At 49.0% G+C, this 19,169-nt stretch overlaps 1 protein-coding gene across 1 annotated transcript in view; it reads right to left on the bottom strand.

Annotated features, from left to right (window-relative positions):
• Window positions 1-19,169, bottom strand: part of LOC119458087 (5'-3' exoribonuclease 2-like) — a 94,201-nt gene that overhangs the window by 57,578 nt on the left and 17,454 nt on the right. The window contains exons 4-6 of the mRNA XM_037719901.2: window positions 14,721-14,832; window positions 9,101-9,274; window positions 4,688-4,850 (exon numbers count right to left, since the gene is read on the bottom strand). Of these exons, the coding sequence (XP_037575829.1) occupies window positions 4,688-4,850; window positions 9,101-9,274; window positions 14,721-14,832 (449 nt within the window). The remainder of the gene's footprint in view (window positions 1-4,687; window positions 4,851-9,100; window positions 9,275-14,720; window positions 14,833-19,169) is intronic.

The raw sequence follows: 19,169 nt of genomic DNA, 5'->3' as shown, positions 1-19,169 counted from the left end.
ATCGTTGCTGCACGAGACGCCGATAGTGGGACCCGAGTGGCCCTAAGTGTGCATTGTCGTTTTTTCTTACCGAGTTGTGTTTTAAGACGGTGTCAGGAAATTGAAACAAAGTTGAGCTGTTAAATGCTGATAAGTGCTGATAAGTGCCAGAAACAGGAATTAAGGTACTGAAAATCCTATTTTTGGACCAAAGTGGTGTTAAAACACAACTGCCGAAGCCAGCAACAATGTTTTTTTAGCGTTTTGAAGAGCGAGAGGATGACGAGTCCGCAAATAATGAACTACTGTTACAACGACCACTTTTCGCAGAACTATCGAGTTCATTATACAGTAAAACCTCGGTGATACGAATCTCGCGGGGTCGCGTGAAATATTCGTATCACCCGAAATTCGTATCATCAAAACATACACAATATCAAGGAAAATGAATGTATTTTTACCAGAAAAAAATTATAATAGTGGAATCCCATTGATACCTTCCTCGCTGCTGCGTTTTCCCGGCTGTTACGTCGCGTTTTCGCGGTCCCGACCTAAATCCCATTGACTTCCATGTATAGTCGAATCTCGGTAATTCGAACTCGAAGGGGCCCAAAAATTTGTTCGAATTAAAAGAATGACTTATTTTTGAAATATTCGTGCACCATAGCACGACGTACGAACGGTGCAATTCGTGATATCGCGGCGCGCAAGCACATATCGAGCGAGGGCCACGGAACTGCCCGCGCTCGCTTCGCGATAACGGCAGAAAACGAAACTTCAGGGAGCGGGCGGCGCAGGCACGGCGAGAGAGAGAGAGATTGTGGTTGTGAAGAGGAAGAGGCGACACGGCGACGGGCGCGCGGGCGCGGGGACCGTCGCAGGTGAGGGAGGAGGGCGGCAGGGAAGCGGTTTGGCCTCCCCTCGCACTTCCTCTCAACACCCTCGTAGCCCCCTCACCTTCGACTGTCTCCGTGCGCGTCCGCCGCTCCCGCCGCTCCCGCCGGCCCGGCGCCGCTTAGCCCGCTCCCTGAAGTTTCCATTTCTGCCGTTGAAGCGAGCGTTGGCCTAACTGGGCCTCCGCCGTTGCTTCCCTCTGGGCTGCAGCCGCAGCGTTGGCTGAGACGTCGGCACGTACACGCGTGTTCCAGCGCCACGCAGAAACGGCGACCTTGGCATGACGCCGCGGTTCTTTCTTTCCACTTTTTTTTTTTTTTTCACTCCGCGCGGCGTTGAGGGTCTCGCCTAAGCTTTTGCTCTCTGGCGGTGTCGGAGCAATGCCGGTCAGAGGCACCGCCACGTGATTTGGCGCGCTGCTGAGAGCATTGTTGGTGCGCGGTGTAAGTTGCAACAAGCGACCGGCACGTTGCAGATACGACGCACCCGCGCGGGTGCCGTTACTGCCGTATCCTGAAAGCGATCTGGGACGTGCGCGTAGTGCGCGCCCGCGCGGACCTTATCGTCAAAATGATCTGCGATGTTGACAAAGTGCGCCTAGTGCCAGTTGCTTCGTATGCGCTGTGCCTTCGACGTTTAGTTCGCGTTGAAGCGAGAGACAGCGCAAAGGTCAATTCGCTCGCTGCTGCTGCTGCGTTTCCGTTGCTTCACCTTCGGGCGAAACTGCGGCGTTTTTTTTTTTTCTCTCTCTCTTTTTTTCGCGGTCCCTTGAAAAACGTATCAACGGGACGTTTTCTTGTCCAAATCGTCAACGATCGCCTTCTGAAAGGCGTATAAGTGCGCGCACGTGATCTTGGGAATGTTTTCGCACGCCACTTAACGCTTGAGCATGTCGAGTGCAGGGAGCGTTTTGATCGTCGGGGCTGCGCCTCGGTCGTCGTTGCAGCAGCGGTCCTCGTCTACTTTCTCGCTAAGCATCGGCTAGGCTGTGATGTGGTCCGGTCCGCTTGACGTGGGGACCAATGGGAGATTGCGTAGCCGGGTGACGTAGTCGGGTGCTTGGCGACTATGGATCCCGCCCAGATCCCCCTGTGCCGGTGGCCCCGCTGGCTCGGCCGCCGCCGCTGTTGCTCACGCGTTCGTATGATCTGTAGCGGCGCGGCAACACGTTCAGAACAGCCAATTTTTTTCCTATTGTGAGCAATGTATTTCGGCCGGGGAATGTTACCAATTCGTATCACACCGAAATTCGTACCAGCCGGGTTCGTATCACCGAGGTTTTACTGTAGATGGATTCGACTGCACTGAAATATTTTCGTTAATCTGAAAAAAAGTTGCGGACGATGTTCATGGAATCGATAACTGCCGCGAAAGCGTGCGTGGTGGTGCTTGACTCAAAAAATTTGGACTTGCTGGATATTCCGGACTTCAAAAATGCACTGTCAGGGATCCCATTGAGTTCATGCATTTTCGCACCCAATTTTTCGGATGAATTGAGACCCCAAAGTTCGATTTTGCGGACTAAATCACTCTTTCCGAGCCGCACTACCCAATCTTGGAGGCCGCCATGTTGGATTTTGCACTGGCTTGGATTTTTCACGTTCAGTGGCTCGCTGTATAGCCTCCAAGATTGGAACGCGTGCTATCAATAGAGAGCTCGCGCAATCCTCCAGTCTCGGAGGCCATGCCCGCTCTTCCTTGGTTGACAAAACGCTCCAGAGTACTGCTCTTTTTCTTTTTTCTTAGTATATGCGCTCAGCACTATCGTTGTAACCATTTATTGTGGGATGTTTTTTTATTGCGACAGCAATTATATGGACACTTCAAGCGGATTTTCGCCGTCGGCGTCGCCGCCCTGAGGTTCCAATACAAAGTCCAAGGGCGATAAAATCATCGCCGCGCGCGCGCCGTATGTGCGAGTGACAGCGCGCGGGGGACGCGCGCTCTCATGGAGAGCGAACGCACGGCGGAGCGTAAACGCGACTTCCTCCCTCGTGCGAAAGGCCGTGAGGGTATGGGAGGGAAGGGGGAGGGGGCGACTTCTACTCTTCTAACAACTGCGTACTTAGCGCCGGAGCGGTTTCTCGCGCTCTACTCGCGCACACCGTATCTTGAAAGCGATCTCCAGACGGCTCTGACATTTTGTATGCGCTGTGCTCTCGCCGCTCAGTTTCCGTTGAAGCGATAGACCGCACGAACCTTCGCTCACTGCGGCGGCCGCGCTCGCTCGTGCGCGCTGACACCACGCTTGTTATTTCAGTGAGTTTTTTTTTTTTTTTAATCTCTCAAGTTTCGGTTGCTATTTTGAACGTGGCGTGTACACTGAGCAGGTGTCTCGGAGACCCATGTCTCAGTGATCGGCGCTACCTCCTGTCCCTTCGCGAGAGCGAAGCGGTGCGAAGCTCGTTTCTTGGATCTCCATGGCGAACTCCGTTGGCGGAGATCGCCAACGCGGTGACGTTCGTGTCGACTGTACACGGAGACGACGTCATTGCTGCGCAAATCCAAGCAAGTCGATCCCCTCCAAGCGTAGTATGAGGCAGGGCATTATTATAGATTTTTTTTTAAGCCGCACTAATAACTTTTTTTTCGACCGAACAAGTTTTCCGGACTATTTTTCCGTCCCCACGAGCTCGGAAAATCGGTTGGCGACTGTACGGAGCGCCCTAACCTAACCGCCGCACGTTGCTACTAGCCGGAAACTTTGAATTATCCGAATAGAGCCGCGCGGGCCATTCAAATTATCCGGTAGAATTTGCATTGAGAATGACGGGACCGCTCAAATTCTTCGAATTAACCGAGTTCGAATTATCAAGGTTTTACTGTATATGGACTTCGTAGTAACGAGATTTCAATGTACTCGTGTATAGAACCGTCCCCGCATCTCTCGAAGCAGCTCGTACAAAAAAGAAAGTAATGCGGACCAGTTGTGTCAACCATCGAAAGGTCAGTTATACAGATACAGCTGGCGGAATAAATTCCCAACAGTAGTTGCAGCACATGTTTAGTTGGTCAGTCACTTTGTCTGGGCAGTGTAGCCATGGCGAGTACGCTTGGCAGGTCTGTATGCACTTTGACAGATGAGAGGAACAAGCTCTAATGCAGCCCACACCCAGGAAAAAAAAAAGAGGCAAATCATGGAGTCAGAGCAAATGAAACAATGTTCAAGGACACGTGTACGGTGTAACACACCCTTGCTCTGACCCCACTGCTTTTTTTATTGCATGCTACATGTGCAGTCTACAAGATTGGTGGGTTCATGAAACAAATGCACACAAAAAGAAAATAAATGCACCACTAGCAAAGGCAAACTAATAATATCATGTTTTGCATGTTCTGCCAACCGATGGATGGCATTGCAGAGCGCATACGTCATATGCTGCTGCGGAAAAGCAGCTTGCATCTTCAGATTGCAGGGGAGCTCCTTAGCATTACCCAGGAGTTTCCACGAGGTTTTCCAAAGGTTATGGAGTTCTCTCAATTTTTCAAGGAGCAACAGAGAATTAAGATCACATGGGAGTCTCTCAACATATCGTGGAGTCAGGGGCTCAGTGTTGTTCGGAGTAGTTGATGTAAACAAATTAAGGGTTCAATGGTGTCCGACAATTTTTGTGAAGGCTTGAACGTCGTCGTGTCTGGTCATTTGCACTAATTACACCATCGGACTTTTCCTTTTAACTTTTCTAAAGGGTTGCACCTAGCGATGCAGGTTACACGAGCAGGGACAGGTTACGTACACGTGTGTACAGCAGACTCATGTGTGCGTACACGCATGCACGCACACAACACGTGCACACAAGCCAAACAAGCCCACCTCTCTGTCTTCGAATGAAGTCCATGATCTTATGCTCGCCCTCGCCAGGCACGTTGGCGTCAGAGAGGATGACCTCAATGTTCTGCCAGCCAGGGTCATTGTTCAGCCGGTCGTGGATGTAGTAGTGGAGGCACTTTGCCAGGCGGTCCATGAATGGCGTTCCCTGCATTAAAAGAAACGGGTACATTGAAGGTACGGAGGGTGAATTGGACAGCGAAGAGCTGCTGCCGTTAATCACGACCATCTAGATTGAATGCTCAAGCTCGCACTGTGCCGAGAACATATATTTTTGATCTAGAGCACATTTAAGGTGCATTCACACCAGCAACTCGTGGAGGTTGCAAAACAGTATTCGCGAATATAATATCATTCCTGAAAATATGCCCAAAAAGTGACTGTTTTGGATCGATTGCTCGCTGCTCGGTTTTTCAGATCTGCGCCTAAAGTCGCGAAGGTACTGGATGTAAGAATACGCAATCAGGCAAAAGGGGGAGAGGGAAATGATGACAAAAATGAAAAAAAAAATTTCGCTCTTTTTTCTTGGGGGGGGGGGGGGGGCACAGGAACGTCAGAGGCAGCTCTGAATGGCTGCCAGTACAGTTACTGGACGTCTTGGGGGCGTGCACCGTGACTGGAGAGTCTGCATGCATGCATTTATAATTAAATAATACAGTGAACATCCCATTTTTCGGGCTCTCTAGGGCCCGCGAAATTGTCCGAAAAAACGAATGCATGCCTTTTACTGTCCCCGAGGGCTTAAATCACCACAGACACGTCCGAAATACTCTGAAGGCCTGCCAGCACACTTATTAGGTGTATTGGTGCTCATACTGCGACAGCAGACAGCGGGTGCACATGTATAATTAAGAAATACAAGCTGTGCCTCATGGCAGTGGTCCCCTTCCGCTCTTGATATGCTTCACCGCATAATACCACTCTATTGCGGTGAAGCTTACTTTTGGGAACCAGCATTATGCAATGCTTGAACCCTTGCTGTGCTTTGTGCACTCTGAAGCCATTGGTGAGGATGAAAAGGCAGAGTTGGTGCCATTGCTGACAGCAGCAAGTTCTTTCAATAAAAAACATGGCACCGAACAGCAGGAAGCTTGGTAGTGAACGTCGAAACAGCTAGGCACAGTGTTGCTGCCGTGGTCGTTATGGCTGCCAGTGGATGAGCGTGCGAGACCTCTGCCTCGAGGCAATGAGATAATCAAAATGGTAGTGGTGGCTTCGATTAATGCCGTTTCAGACCTGCGGTCACCGCAAAATGTCCGGTAAATCGGACGGCGAATGGTTTTAGAGTAAAAAATTTCAAACTTTCTTATAGATTGGCTCTATGGAGTATGTAGCGGTGCCGCGAAGGCATTCGAAATTATAGGGCATGTCTGAAAAATCGGGGGTTCAAAAAATTGGTCGTTGACTGCACATTAAACAGCCGAAACAAGATTGTTGGGAAAAAGATGGCACACCTAAATAATAGGTGAAAAGCCAATTAGAAGCAAGCATGTGCGCAGAAGGAGATGCAAAAATGCATGTGTGTGTGGCTGGACGGTGAAAATTATTGCCCAACTAATATGGGAGAATTTTATTTAAGAGTGAGGTGCTTCGGGGCAGCAACTTGAAGACCATGCTCACTAGTGTGAGCATCGGGCATGGCAAGTCGCACCTTGGTCACCAGTTTTGTTTGCTCACATGACCTCTGGCAACTGCCAATGTACACACACGCTGACTGATTTTTCTGACACAGAGGGCCCCGTGAAAATGTCCAAATAATTAGGCAGTCCTACAATAACAAATTCAATTATTCGAATGATCACTATTTCATTAATTTGTACTAGAGTATATGCGCATCCCTGAAAACAAAAAAAGTGCGACAAAGCTGAGAAGTTTGTCGCAGTAACTAGAAATTTAGGCTACCACTGCATCCGAAGACATTTGAATACAGCCGAACCCACTTATAACAATATGCAAGTGCCACAAAAATTCCACTGCTATAGCCGATAACTGTTATAACCGATAACTGTTATAACCGGGTTGTATGAAAAAAAAAAAGGGGGGGGGGGGCGGAATGGCCGAGCTGTTGTAAGATAACTACAATGGCGAGGAGGCCAGTGCCACTCCCCACCACCTTCCTCCATCCGGCTGCTGATTGTGTTGACTCGGTTAACTAATGGCGAATTCCATTGGGAGAACAGGAGCACTCAAAAGCACGCTGAAAGTGCTCGTTCCAGAAGCGACGTGTTTCAGTGGTCGAACAGGAGCGGGAGAGCCGTCATCCAGTGGTAGAACAAGAGCAGTTTCGCTGCGCCGAGAGCAGCCGGGAGCAGTCCGGACTGCTCTCGCTTGAAAAGTGGAGTACGGAGGAAGTCACGTGACTTAAACCGTCATTTCCTCCTATTTTCTTTTTATTTTGCTTCAGCCGGCGCGCGCGGCGGTAATGGCGGCAGCCAAGCCAGGCCAAGTGTAGTTGGTGTTTTGGTACCGCTGTTTTTGACGTCGGTGATACGATCGAGCTTTGCAGCGATTTAGCGACAGATCCTGGCATTTCTAGTCCGCCTTGCTTCTAGTTGAATGAAAACGCGGGGGACAGCGGCAACAAAGCGTCGTCGCCTTGTTGAAGTGCTTGAGACGCTCGACGGTGACAGCAGCAAAAGCTGCTGGAGCTCAACTTCAGATTCAAGTTGCAGTTTCAGATTATCTTCGCAGGCGGACACTTTGTGGGATGCGTCGGCGCTGCACAAAAGTATGTAGTACGTGGCCGCAAACGGTGGCATGGTTACGCCCGACAGATTACAAGACGATCACGCGTGTTTTGCCGCTCTCCTGCAGAGAATAGTGGGACGTCGGTGCTTTAGTCACATGGTACATTTCTCCTCACACGTCCCCCTCCCACCTGCTCTCCGAATGCTCGCCGTATTCCAGTGGCGGGTCGAGTGTGCCTGCTCTCACTGCGCTGTCGCCCGACTCCGCACTGCGCGGCTCCCTGCTCCTGTTCTCCCAATGGAATTCGCCATAACTCTGCTTCCTGCGCGTTCTGATCGCGTGTAACAAGTCGCGGCTGTCGGCGTTCAAGAATGGCACTGCTATAGTAAAACCTTGTTAATTCAGATTTCACGGGACCGAAGAAATGTCCTAATTAACCGAATGCTGAATTATCGACAGTATCAAGAAAACAATAAACAAATGCTTTCTACGTCAACACGCATTTATTTACTGAATGGATCGGCAGAATCTTGTTTCTATTTCGCACAAAAGCAGTGCGGAAGCTGCAATTCTCGTCATCTCGTGACTGATTACCGCTTGCAACGAGGAAGGCCTCGCGACTTCTGTCACAGCGCGGCCGCGGTGCACGTCTTCATCCGTGACACTTTTCACTACCGCGTGCACATTACGAAAATTTTTTCGCCCGTGTCGCCAGGTTGCCACCCATCACGATTTAGGCAGTGCTCTTCATCCTCGACAGCTTTGGACCGAGTAAAAACGAAACTGCAGCAACCCGCTGTCGACGCGATCATGGTGAGCAGCCTTGCAGTTCTGAAGGCGCGGTCGATGCATGCACTGAGTGAAAACGAAATTACTGTTTGCCACAACCGCTGCGGACAAACTCACGGCCGCTATCAACGCGATCAGGGATGGTGACTACACAGTCATAAAGGCACACGGCCAACGCGATGCTCTGCATGGCGGTAAACGCAAGAATAAAGGCTTTAAAGGCAGAAACAAGCACAAAGTGTCCCAGCGTTGCTGTCATTCCAGTACGACTTTCACTGATGACTATGGCGATGCGAACTCCGTCGCTTCATTTCAGTGGACCCTAACACCGTTTTGACTCTATTGCGTCTCACAGTTGCAGCGCTCCATCAGCCCAGCGCTATCAGCTATGAGCGCAATTGGCGCAGTCCATTCAAGTTTCGGAGGGTGGCGCGGCGTAGAGCTATGGGCGCAGCCCATTCGTGTTCGGAGGGATGGAAGGGCAGTGGGACGTAGGGCATGAGGCTGGCGATGCAGAGAAGGATGGAAAACAGTGCGCGGCGGCGTGCAACGGCTCAAATTTTTTCTTTTCAAGGAGTTCGCATTCCACTCCCTTTCGGCACGGACACCGAGTAGCCAGACTTCATCGTTATAACCAATAATGCGGCATGGGGGCATTGTAGTAAGCGGGTTATTTCGCCATAGAAAACATGCAAAAGTTAACGGTGCAGCAGCTTCTCATTGTTATAACCGATATATTGTTAAAACCGGTATCGTCATAAGTGGGTTTGACTGTACCACAGAAATCGTAGCAGCAAGCAAAATTGCTGAGAAATGCACAAACATCAGCAGCTCTACAGTGCGCTGCTGTTAGCTCAGGTTTACAGAAGGACAAATCTGCACACTGTTCTGCAATGCCACCCATCAAAGGTGACTCGTTACCGGCGTGATGCAGTTGCTGTCAAAGTGCTCGCTCTTGTCCTTCTCTGGCGGCAGGGGCACTCCACGGCCCCGCAGCTCAGCACGGATGCGGCTCATCTCGTCGACCTTCTCCGCAGCCTCCTTGGAAGCCCGGAAACGTCGAGAGCGCTGCTGGTTCATCTTTGCCCGCGGAGCCTGCGCGTTAGGAAAGAGGACAAACGAGCAATGCAACGAGAGATCAAACTCAAATTATTAGGGTTTGGTGTGAAAAATGTAAGGAAAAGTGTGTCACTGACGTGACAGGCGCACGAAGCTACAAAGGAAACTCAGAGAAGTTTCACAGAAAGAAAGCTCCAAGTTGAATAACACTTCATCCTGGGACTTCGATCAAACTCGGGACCACTTCCTTCTAGGACAAGTTGCTCTACTGGTGTCTCAAAACATATATACGATCAGATAGAGAGGAGAAGGGACACAACGCTTGGCAACTCTTCTGGAATGAATAGGAGAAAACTTTATTTCAGTCAAGGCTTAATACCCAGAGCCTCTTAATATGAAAGCACAGCCATGTAACTTTGCTAGTCAGACCAAGCATGTTAGCAAAGGAGAAAACAGATCGGGTGACCTATGTCATAGACAGCTGATCTTATTGACCCTTTTCGCGGCGATCCCGTGGGTGCAGCCATGTTTGATCACGTGGTGACGCATCCATTGCTTGCCTTAACTGCCTCCGTGTTTACAATGCATGTGTATGACGCTGGTGCGGCTTAGCAAACCCCTGTTTCGGGAGATATCGTCGACGGTGACTGCGTGGACGACACGAAGCTTTGGCCACAGTTTCAGAGAACATGCAAATGTGCTTTCGGAGCTGATTAAGCCATGTCCAGATGGCGCGAGCGGCGTATACGGTGCTTGCTCTAAAAGCAGGGCTAAATATGTATTCGAAGCTATCCAAACTTTCCGCTTATGGTGTTTCAGTCGTCGTTCTTTATTTGGCAAATATTTTGAAGTAGCGGCTTGTCATGTTTCTGACTCGGCAACCGGCACTCGGTGCCGGTCGCTACCCGATTATTTTCTGCTCGTGGGTGTGCTCAGTTCCGTTAGATTTGTTCTTGCTGCGCACAAGGCTGGAAACATAGCTCTCCGGCACATTCTAATACCTTGTAGTAAATGCATATTATCGCTAGTAACTAGCTTATTCTTGTAGACCAACACGAATCATTCAGCTTTGACCATTCGCGCACTATCGGTGTAGTACCATCATTTATTGTGCGTATATAGTGCGCATATATTCAAGTGTGCGCCCATTCAATTATTCTTGATACGTTGGCGAAAGAGTGGGCGTAAGTATTCATGCTGTTTGGGGTAGACGTGTGTAGATACTGTGTGTGAAACCTACTATGACAGGAAGCGGGGCTACTCCCGTTATCACTGTGTAACGAGCGGTACTCACTCTTGCCGACGTACCGGGGCTGAAGCCCTTTCTTTGAAGGTTAGCAATAAAATGCTGGCACATGAGCAAATTTGTGTATTCTCGAGGAAAGCCATACATCTCGAAGTGCCGGAAACATGTACGGACATTTGCAGCAGTCGTCTGCGAACTTGGCCCCACATATTCATTACACTCCTTAATATGCGCCAGTCACTATTTTTGCAGCGAACTACTACACACGTCTTCAATCTACATGATTCAAACCAGCCTGAATGGAGCGCAGTGCATTAGCGAAAACTCAGTTGCATTTCCGACAACTGATCGCACAGAAGCACGGTGGAAGCGGTAATGATTTCGTATTCGTGCGCGGTCGCTGAGGAGACGTATGACGGGCCGCCGTAAGCACCATCTTGTTTCTCTAGAACAAACTGCTTCGCGAAAAGGGTCAATAGACCCCTGGCAGGCAGAGACCTCAGCAAGCCACCAAGTTATGGAGCAGTCCGAGTTCCAGCTTTAGTGTCTCCGTTGCCCATTTGCTGTCCTGGAGGCGCAGCCAAAGTACACTAAATAATTACACACTGTTTACACTCGGAACTAGCGCAAATTCTCACTTCCCTTCACCGCAACGCACTGTGTGTGCTTCATCGCATTACGCTGCTCTATTGTGGTGAAGCTATGATGGAATGCATATAAAACCTGTGCCCTCTAGCCAACATTTATTTGATGGGGTTTCTCAGTGGGCATTGCACTCTGCTGCTCAGCAGGTACGGTTCCCAGCTGCAGCAGCCGTATTCTGATGTGTGCAGACTGCAAGAACACTTGTGTATTTGCTGCTCATTAAAGGTGCCCAGAACGAGCCCTCGGGCTTGGTAAAAAAACGTAGTCCGCGGATGGCATACGCTGCTGTAAATATCTCAGCCAAATTTAGCAGTCGTACGCGGTGTGTGGAGCTCGCAAGCAGAGTGTGAAGTCGTCTTTCTCTCATTTCAACACAAGCCTGCTCCTCGCTCTCTTCTACACGCTTTACTTCGTCATATAGCGGATTCCCATATGCGGTTGCTATTGGCCAATAGCTGACGTCAACCAAACAGGTGTTTGGATCAGTGCGCTTCTTCCTACTGTAACTATGTACAGTAAAAGCTCGTTAACTCGGATCTCACTGGACCGGAGAAAATGTCCGAGTTAACCGAATTCCGAATTATCGAATGGACCATGAAAACAAAAGGAAAATGTACACGGCACAGACAAACCTTTATTTCTTGAAAAAGTGCGTTATTTTCGTCTGCCTCGCCGTCGGAATTTCTGACAGAACGATCTTATTTAATCCCATCAGGTGGTGGTGCGCACGTTCACTGTCGCGAGAACAAACGCAGAACTCCTCGAGGACAGCGAGGGCTTCGGCGGCCTCCTGCACGGTGCGGCGACGTCGCGTTGGCGGCTCATCTTGACCGTCATCATCGGAACAGTGATTTTGGTCCTCTTCAAGCACTTCCGATAATATATCATCGCGTGTCAGCAGACCAGCAACGGCAACATGATAGTCTATAGCGACATAGTCTAAAATCTGGACGCCACTAGGAAGGACAGAGTCAAAACGCGTGTCATTCACCTCGTCGTCCACATTTCCATTCCACACTGGATGCGCCGGTGGCCCAAGCGCTTCCGCCGGGTGGTGACTAGCGCCACCTAGCCACTTCCCCCTCATTCACTATCATCATGATCATATTCTGCTGCAGTTCGTTCAGTTTCGGTTTCTCCAAAACTCCGGTTCCGCTGTCGGTTACAGCAAGTGGTGCTTGAGCCTCCAAGCCGCCAAGATCGCGCGACTCTGGAGTCGCGCGGAGTTGTCCGAGATAACCGGTGCGCGGCTAAATCCCTCCAAATTAATGAGCATTTGACCCCATTGAAATATACACAGTTTTGCCGGGACCGCGCCGCGAGTCCGAGTTAACCGAATTTCCGAGTTAACGAGGTCCGGATAAACGAGCTTTTACTGTATATTTATTGACGAAGTTCAATAAACAGGCTGAAGCAAGCAAAAATGTGCTTTCAAATTTCGATAATAATTACGTACTTCTGGAAGAAGCCAACTATCGACTGCTCACACTGGGCCGCGGCAGCCCGCGTAGGAAATAAATTTTGGCCACCCTGGTTCAGTGTCAAAACCGTTAGGTCCCAGCAATTTCGACTATTTTTTAATGCTCAACTAGCCTCAATTCACGCGAAACTTAAGGTCAGACCATACTCACGCTTGCTAGCACACGCTCACTCATGGCTGCTCCCAGCACACGCCTGCAGCTTAACTGATAGCATTTAAAAAATGCGCTAGTTCGGTGTGGCTACTATCTGTCGGTCAAGCTGGTGAAGGACAAATCCGGTCCGCACCACGTAGCATGGGCAGACTGCTGCAAATCAGGGCGAACATGCACTCAAGCCTTGTCGTGTACAAAGCAAACGCAGCGCATACGCACTATGGTTGCATGTAGCTGCGGTCTGCTACAAAGCGCAGACACCACGGCCGCCACGGGGTGCCGCGACAAGTCCACTGGCTAAGTGCACTCCGGATCACTGAGGACAACCACATTTGGCTTAAGTTTGGCACGTCGCAGGCACCAAAATCGGAAGTGGCGTTGTCATTAACATCCAAAAACAAATTTGAACCGCGTGCCACAGTGACATTTAGAAGGCGGGTTGTGGGCACCCCACGCTCCGCCGTAGCCTTCGCAGTGCAAGGGATTGAAGAAGGAGTAGAAGCACCGTGAAGGCCGTGGTTGATTACCAATTACTCCGCTTCTGCTGAACGCATTGAAGTACGTTTTGTGGCAAAGTATTTCTGAAAAAGCCTACTTTCATTTCAAATGACTTCCTCAACTTTGATAAAAAGTGGTACAAGGCCCCTTTAAAACAGGTAATACTCAAGAAAGCTTTTTCTTTTATTTTTTAGATATGCACCATAAACATAATAAGAATTAAGTCACTAATAGAATTTTTGTGCCCTCTTCAAATACATTGTTTTTGCAGTTTTCTTTTGGCAGGAAAGACGAAAAATAAGTGAAGAGCATAGCTCACTTAACCTGATTCAACTGATCATGATGGTGGGCGCCGCTGCAACAGCGCGCAGCAAGCACTCAAAAACGGCTTATTGTGCACATAAATTTACAATTTTTTAAGCCCCCTCGAGTCCCGTAAACGAATTTTTCATTAACTTCTAGCTCGAATTCTGACAAATTTTTGACCAACACAGAACTTTTTAACATGCATGTCCACTTTAAAGATAGCTTTAACAAAACTTTAGAACATGTAAAAAGCTCAGGTTGAGATAGTGTAGAAATAAAGCAGCCTCTGTGGAAAATTTTACATTTGAAATATGAGTGGATCCATCATGAAAAGCTTGAAAAAGAGACATTTTTGACAATGAAACCGAAAAAGAAAAGAAAAGGAAGCTCTGCCATTAACGCTTGCCGGAAGTGATGAACGTTGACAACCAGCTCGGCTTCTCGGCATGACCTCAGAGATTAGCAGCACCAGTAAGTCTCAGAGGCAGCATATCGAGACTTACGTCACATCTGCTAACCAGCAGGTGCACGCATCGTCTGCTTAGGCGATATTTAGAGGCGGCCAATATGAAAATGAGACAGTCACGAGCCCTGCACATTTGCCAAGATTGCTTCCATAGTATATAATACTGCTAATTTAGAGCCAACTTAGACAAAGTGAAATTTCGTAGCTGTTGTGCCTTTAATAGTCACCAGGTAATCACATGATCAAATAAGACGAAAACCAGGGAATTTGCATATTGAAGAAACAAGGAGTACACAGAAGCAATGCTGACCAAGTATTCGTCAAACCCGACCCCTCCAACACGGCATCCCTCATATCTTGCTGTGCACCTTCTTGACACAAGAGATCAAACACCCAATCATTTCACACTTGCACAAACTACTCGAGCTGAAACTGAGAAGTACCAATCGTGTTTAATTACAACATAATGAACAGCATAGACAACAGAACAAGGATGCGCTTCTTCAGCTTCTATGAAAGTGTTCCCTCTTTTCCATTGGTGCTTGTTTGTCTTGATGCCTGGCATTGTATGCCATGCTATCCCCAAACAAATCAGTCCAATTTGGCACTCGGGCAAATGTACATTAATCAAAGTTAAAGTTCTCCAAGACTACAATCTGGGACGGACATGGCCAAACAGGGACTTACCACTCCGTCAATGGCCATGTAAAGCAGTCGCCGGGGCCGAACCACACTGAAGATGCGGTCGATGTATTCAAAGATGAGCACCATCATCTCATCTTCATTTTTTGGAGCTGGCCTGTAGTGAAAAAGAAAAAAAATGGTGAACATCAGAAAGCAGTAAAAATGTAATTATCCGGCAACTAAAATTCTCTTCAGAGTGTCTGCTACGTTGACATCTCCAAATTCCCTGGTATTCAATGACACTGAAGTCTTAGGTGCAAGACAGTTAAAGGTGGTTTATAGCTTACAAAGGCACCATGCCAGCACATAACTTTCAACTGCTACAAGTAACCTACCAGTAGGGTGGAACGCACTGTCACATTTGGTGGAATCCCGTGTTTCGTGATGCTCCAACCACCTGGTAAGGAGGCTTACTGCACTTCCTTCTAGCACACAACTAGCTCTGCCATAACCACTGATGAGTGTAGCAATTTCCCCGATTCAAGGCAACGAGGGTGAAAATTCCCTATTTTCCTCGTCTTCACTGGTGGTAGACATCTTGTTCTTGCATACCTGTGATACATATATGGCGCAGCTGCCGCGCCCTCTGTGTGACGTCCCACCACGGGCCTCAATTCTATGGCAACTCGCATCCTCGCGGTCGCCGCGCAGCCACCTCTCCTGCCATTGGGCATTCGCTGCGCCCTCTGTATGACGTCACACCCCGCACTCCGCAGCTGTGATAACCAGGAGTATTCGCGACTCGAGCCATTCATGCGACACCTAGCGGCGAGCGCCGGAAACCTCGTACGGAGGTCGGAGCGTCGGAACAGACGCTCCGTCACTAGCCTTCACACTGCGAGCGGGTGCGCGCCACCATCAACGAAACTCCGCACAGCCATGGAATTATCCTGCGTTTTGCAGTTTTGCGGCGCCAAAGAGCCACATGGATTGCGAATCTTATCATAAGCTGCGACAACGGCAATTGTTACGTTCTCAACATCTTGCTCGAGAAAATTTTCATTTCTTTTTTTCAGGCGAGGGTCGGTTTGTTGTTTGTGTGAAGAGAACATGATACTGTTGCTTGTACTATGTTTGCAGTAAAGCGCTACAGCGAACTTCAGGAAGTTTGCGTTGAGGTTGTTACTGCCATCGTGATAACGTTCAGCGTATGCGTGCTGCAACAAGCAGTTTCATGTGATAGCCAGCGTGGTAATGCAGTTTATGATGCAAATGTCGCCACGGTACTCAAGCTTTCCTTCAATAAAGCTGTTGTATCGGATACATGCGGCGCACAACGTGGAACTACCGAGTATGGTACATCAGCGAAAATCAATTGTTACATCGGAGCTTCAGGTACTCCCGGGTAACGTCGGTAAATCGTTCTATGTAAGCACAACATGTACGCGCCAGCATGCAAAATAACTATGGGGTGGCATAGCGGTACACCTTCCTTGCGACCTGGACACGCTACCCGTGTAACTAGTGGAAATTAGTAGGTGCTCATTTGAAAATGCGTAATTATCAAAGCAATTGTATCTCTTATCAGTGTCTGAAGGAAATTGGCAGTTTAGAGGCGAACACAGTTCCGGCCACTTAAAGTGCAGGATACATAAATTATAGAATAACATGAAAATTAATTAGATTCATAATGCAGTAGCTTAGTTAACATTATTTACACAGAAACATTTGTTTTATTTCATTAGTTTACACAGCAGCCGTAAGCGACATGTTCGTAGACAGCGGGGAGTAATCAATCATGGTCAGGCCACGCAGCACAAGCCATACATGTACATGGTGTGCAAATGTGTTTTATTGCGATAGCAATTATATGGACACTCAAAAGCAGATTTCTGCCGTCGGCGTCGCCGTCGCCGTCGCCGTGAGGTTCCGTATGACGTCATTTGGAGATGAAATCGTCGCCGCGCGCCGCCGAACGCTGTATGTGCGAGTGAAAGGGCGTGAGGGACGCGCGCTTTCACAGGGAGTGAACGCACGGCGGAGAACAAACGCGCGTTCTGCGCCGTGCTCGCTTAAGGGCTGCAGAAGTAGGCGTCTCTTTTCTCCTTTACAATGACCATATATGTAGAGCAAACGCGCCTTCTTCAGACGCGCGAGAGTCCGTGGGGGAGGGGGAGGGAAGGGAGCCGACGTTTAGCTGCGGCACCAAGTGGCTATTTATATCAGAGGCTCCAGCAACAGTCACCAACGCCGCACGCATTTTGAGCTAACGCGGGCAAAACGCCGATGGCGTCGACAACAGTTCTGCGTGTTGTTGCTACCAAAGCCGCTCACCTTACTTCGTATGACATTGCTCTGTTGCTATCGCATTCATTGCTTCGCCCTTAGGGCGAAACTGTGACATTTTTTATTGTAGTAAGCAGATCTTTCGGTTTCTTATTTATCGTATTGTTCTTTACGAAAGAAACAATGCGCCAACTACTGGAATAGCTACATCTAAGCGAAGCAACAGTCACGTTGCGCAAATCTTGAATGTAAAATAGATAACAGGAACGCAAACGTAGCAAGAATGGTTCGCCACAGATTAGTAGTGCATGCTCGCGATAAAGTGCAAAGCTTGGTTTTAGGTTCGCTTGCTCTCTGGACTGAACAGAGCGTGCAGAGTTTGCGCCTTCGCCGAACGAAAATGTGTTAAGGCAACAACAATGAGAAAGTGCGCGCTGGCTGCGCATTTATCCGCATGTACAGCGGCAACAGCTGATCGAGCAAGTCGGTGCGCTGCTGTGGGCCATGTTAAACGTACCAAACTGAGCAGGTTGCAATATTTCGGCAATCCTGGCGAGGCCAGCGTGACGTATCCAACTTCACCAGCCGCTGTCTCGCACGCTCGAAACACCGGACTATCTCCCGCGCCTTAACAGTGACCCAAAGCAGCAGAAAACTGCTTGTACTTTTCCGACCATCCAACAGTGCACGAGTACTTCGGTTCTACGACCAATGGGTTCAAGAATACATTGGTGATTTTCATCAGAATCTCGCGCAGGTCCGCTGTCACGTCAGATGTTTGTACACACCGTGCGACCAAAATGATTTGGTCGGCGTAAGATACTCGCTTTCCTTCCACAAAACAGCGCAAACCGGCATCACGCTGCACGAAAATCATCAAACTACAGTGTACTGTACATCAAACACAGCGGTTTCGGCGACGCGGGGACCTCCGTATAACCGCCATGTTGCACAGTGTAGCCAGACGAGGCCAGTTTTCGCAGCGCCCCCTGCAGTTCATTTGAGTTGTGAATAGAAGGAGAAAGCTCACGTTGAGGCCGCAGCATGGATAGTGAGAAGTCAGCCAGCCTGAAGGAGGCCAAGGATCACCACAGAAATGAAGTGAAAAGGAGACAGCGCGCTGAAGAGACTCAAGAGGAGCGTGCCGAACGGCTGGCCAAACGTGAAAGCGATGCCGCTAGACGGACTCGCTTAGCCTCTAACTTCTTCTTCGTCTTCTTTCTGGGGTTTTGCATGCCAAAACCAGTTCTGATTATAAGGCACGCCGTAGTGGAGGGCTCCGGATTAATTTTGACCACCTGGGGTTCTGCACTACAACGCAAGCACATGGGCGTTTTTGCATTTTGCCTCCATCGAAATGCGGCCGCCGGGGCCGGGATTCGATCCCGCGACCTCGTGCTCAGCAGCGCAACGCCTGAGCTGGCTGAGCCACCACGGCGGGCTACATGTGTTGCTCTAGCTGCATAAAACTCGGGTTTATCGTGAGCAGAAACGGTGAATTTCGGTAAATAAGAAAGGCTACTATCATCATCTTCAGCGCCGACCTCCGATGATGAATGCTGCTCGAATTCTGCGTCTCTGAAGGCAGCCCGCCTACAACTGCAACTACAAGCGAAGCCTAAACGCAGCCGGGGGTCTGTAGCTATCGCTACTCAACTAGGTTTCATCATCATCATCATCAGCCTATTTTATGTCCACTGCAGGACGAAGGCCTCTCCCTGCGATCTCCAATTACCCCTGCCTTGCGCTAGCGCATTCCAACTTGCACCTGCAAATTTCCTGCAACTAGGTTTAACCAAAGCTAAACCGCAGCCAATTTTTTTCTGATTGCTGTTACCCACATAGCCATGCGGCCATTTTTATAATGGCCATACTTAAAGCTGAAAGTCAAACTATTTTCTTGATTGGGCTGCAATGCACCATCATTCTCAATGCAAAAAAAAAATAAATGAGTTTACAGAACAATTCAGACAGAAAAGACCAGGAGGAACCAGTGTCTCTCCTGTTGCTACATGGCTATACAAAGCAGCACAAAATAGAGGAAGCTTATTTACACGTGTGCCAGTGCTCGCTTCACAAATCACCACTGTTTACATATGTGAAATGCACAGTCCATGAGTAGGAACATAAGCATACCTGCCAACTTGTGGACATTTAAGTTCGCAAATATCCCGCGAACACAATACTGGAAAGTGGGAAAGGGGATATAGCACGTATTTTCTTTTT

The sequence above is a fragment of the Dermacentor silvarum genome, chromosome 7 (genome assembly GCF_013339745.2).
Source record: "Dermacentor silvarum isolate Dsil-2018 chromosome 7, BIME_Dsil_1.4, whole genome shotgun sequence".
Classification (NCBI taxonomy): domain Eukaryota; kingdom Metazoa; phylum Arthropoda; class Arachnida; order Ixodida; family Ixodidae; genus Dermacentor; species Dermacentor silvarum.
This window is presented reverse-complemented; position numbering and strand designations above follow the sequence as displayed.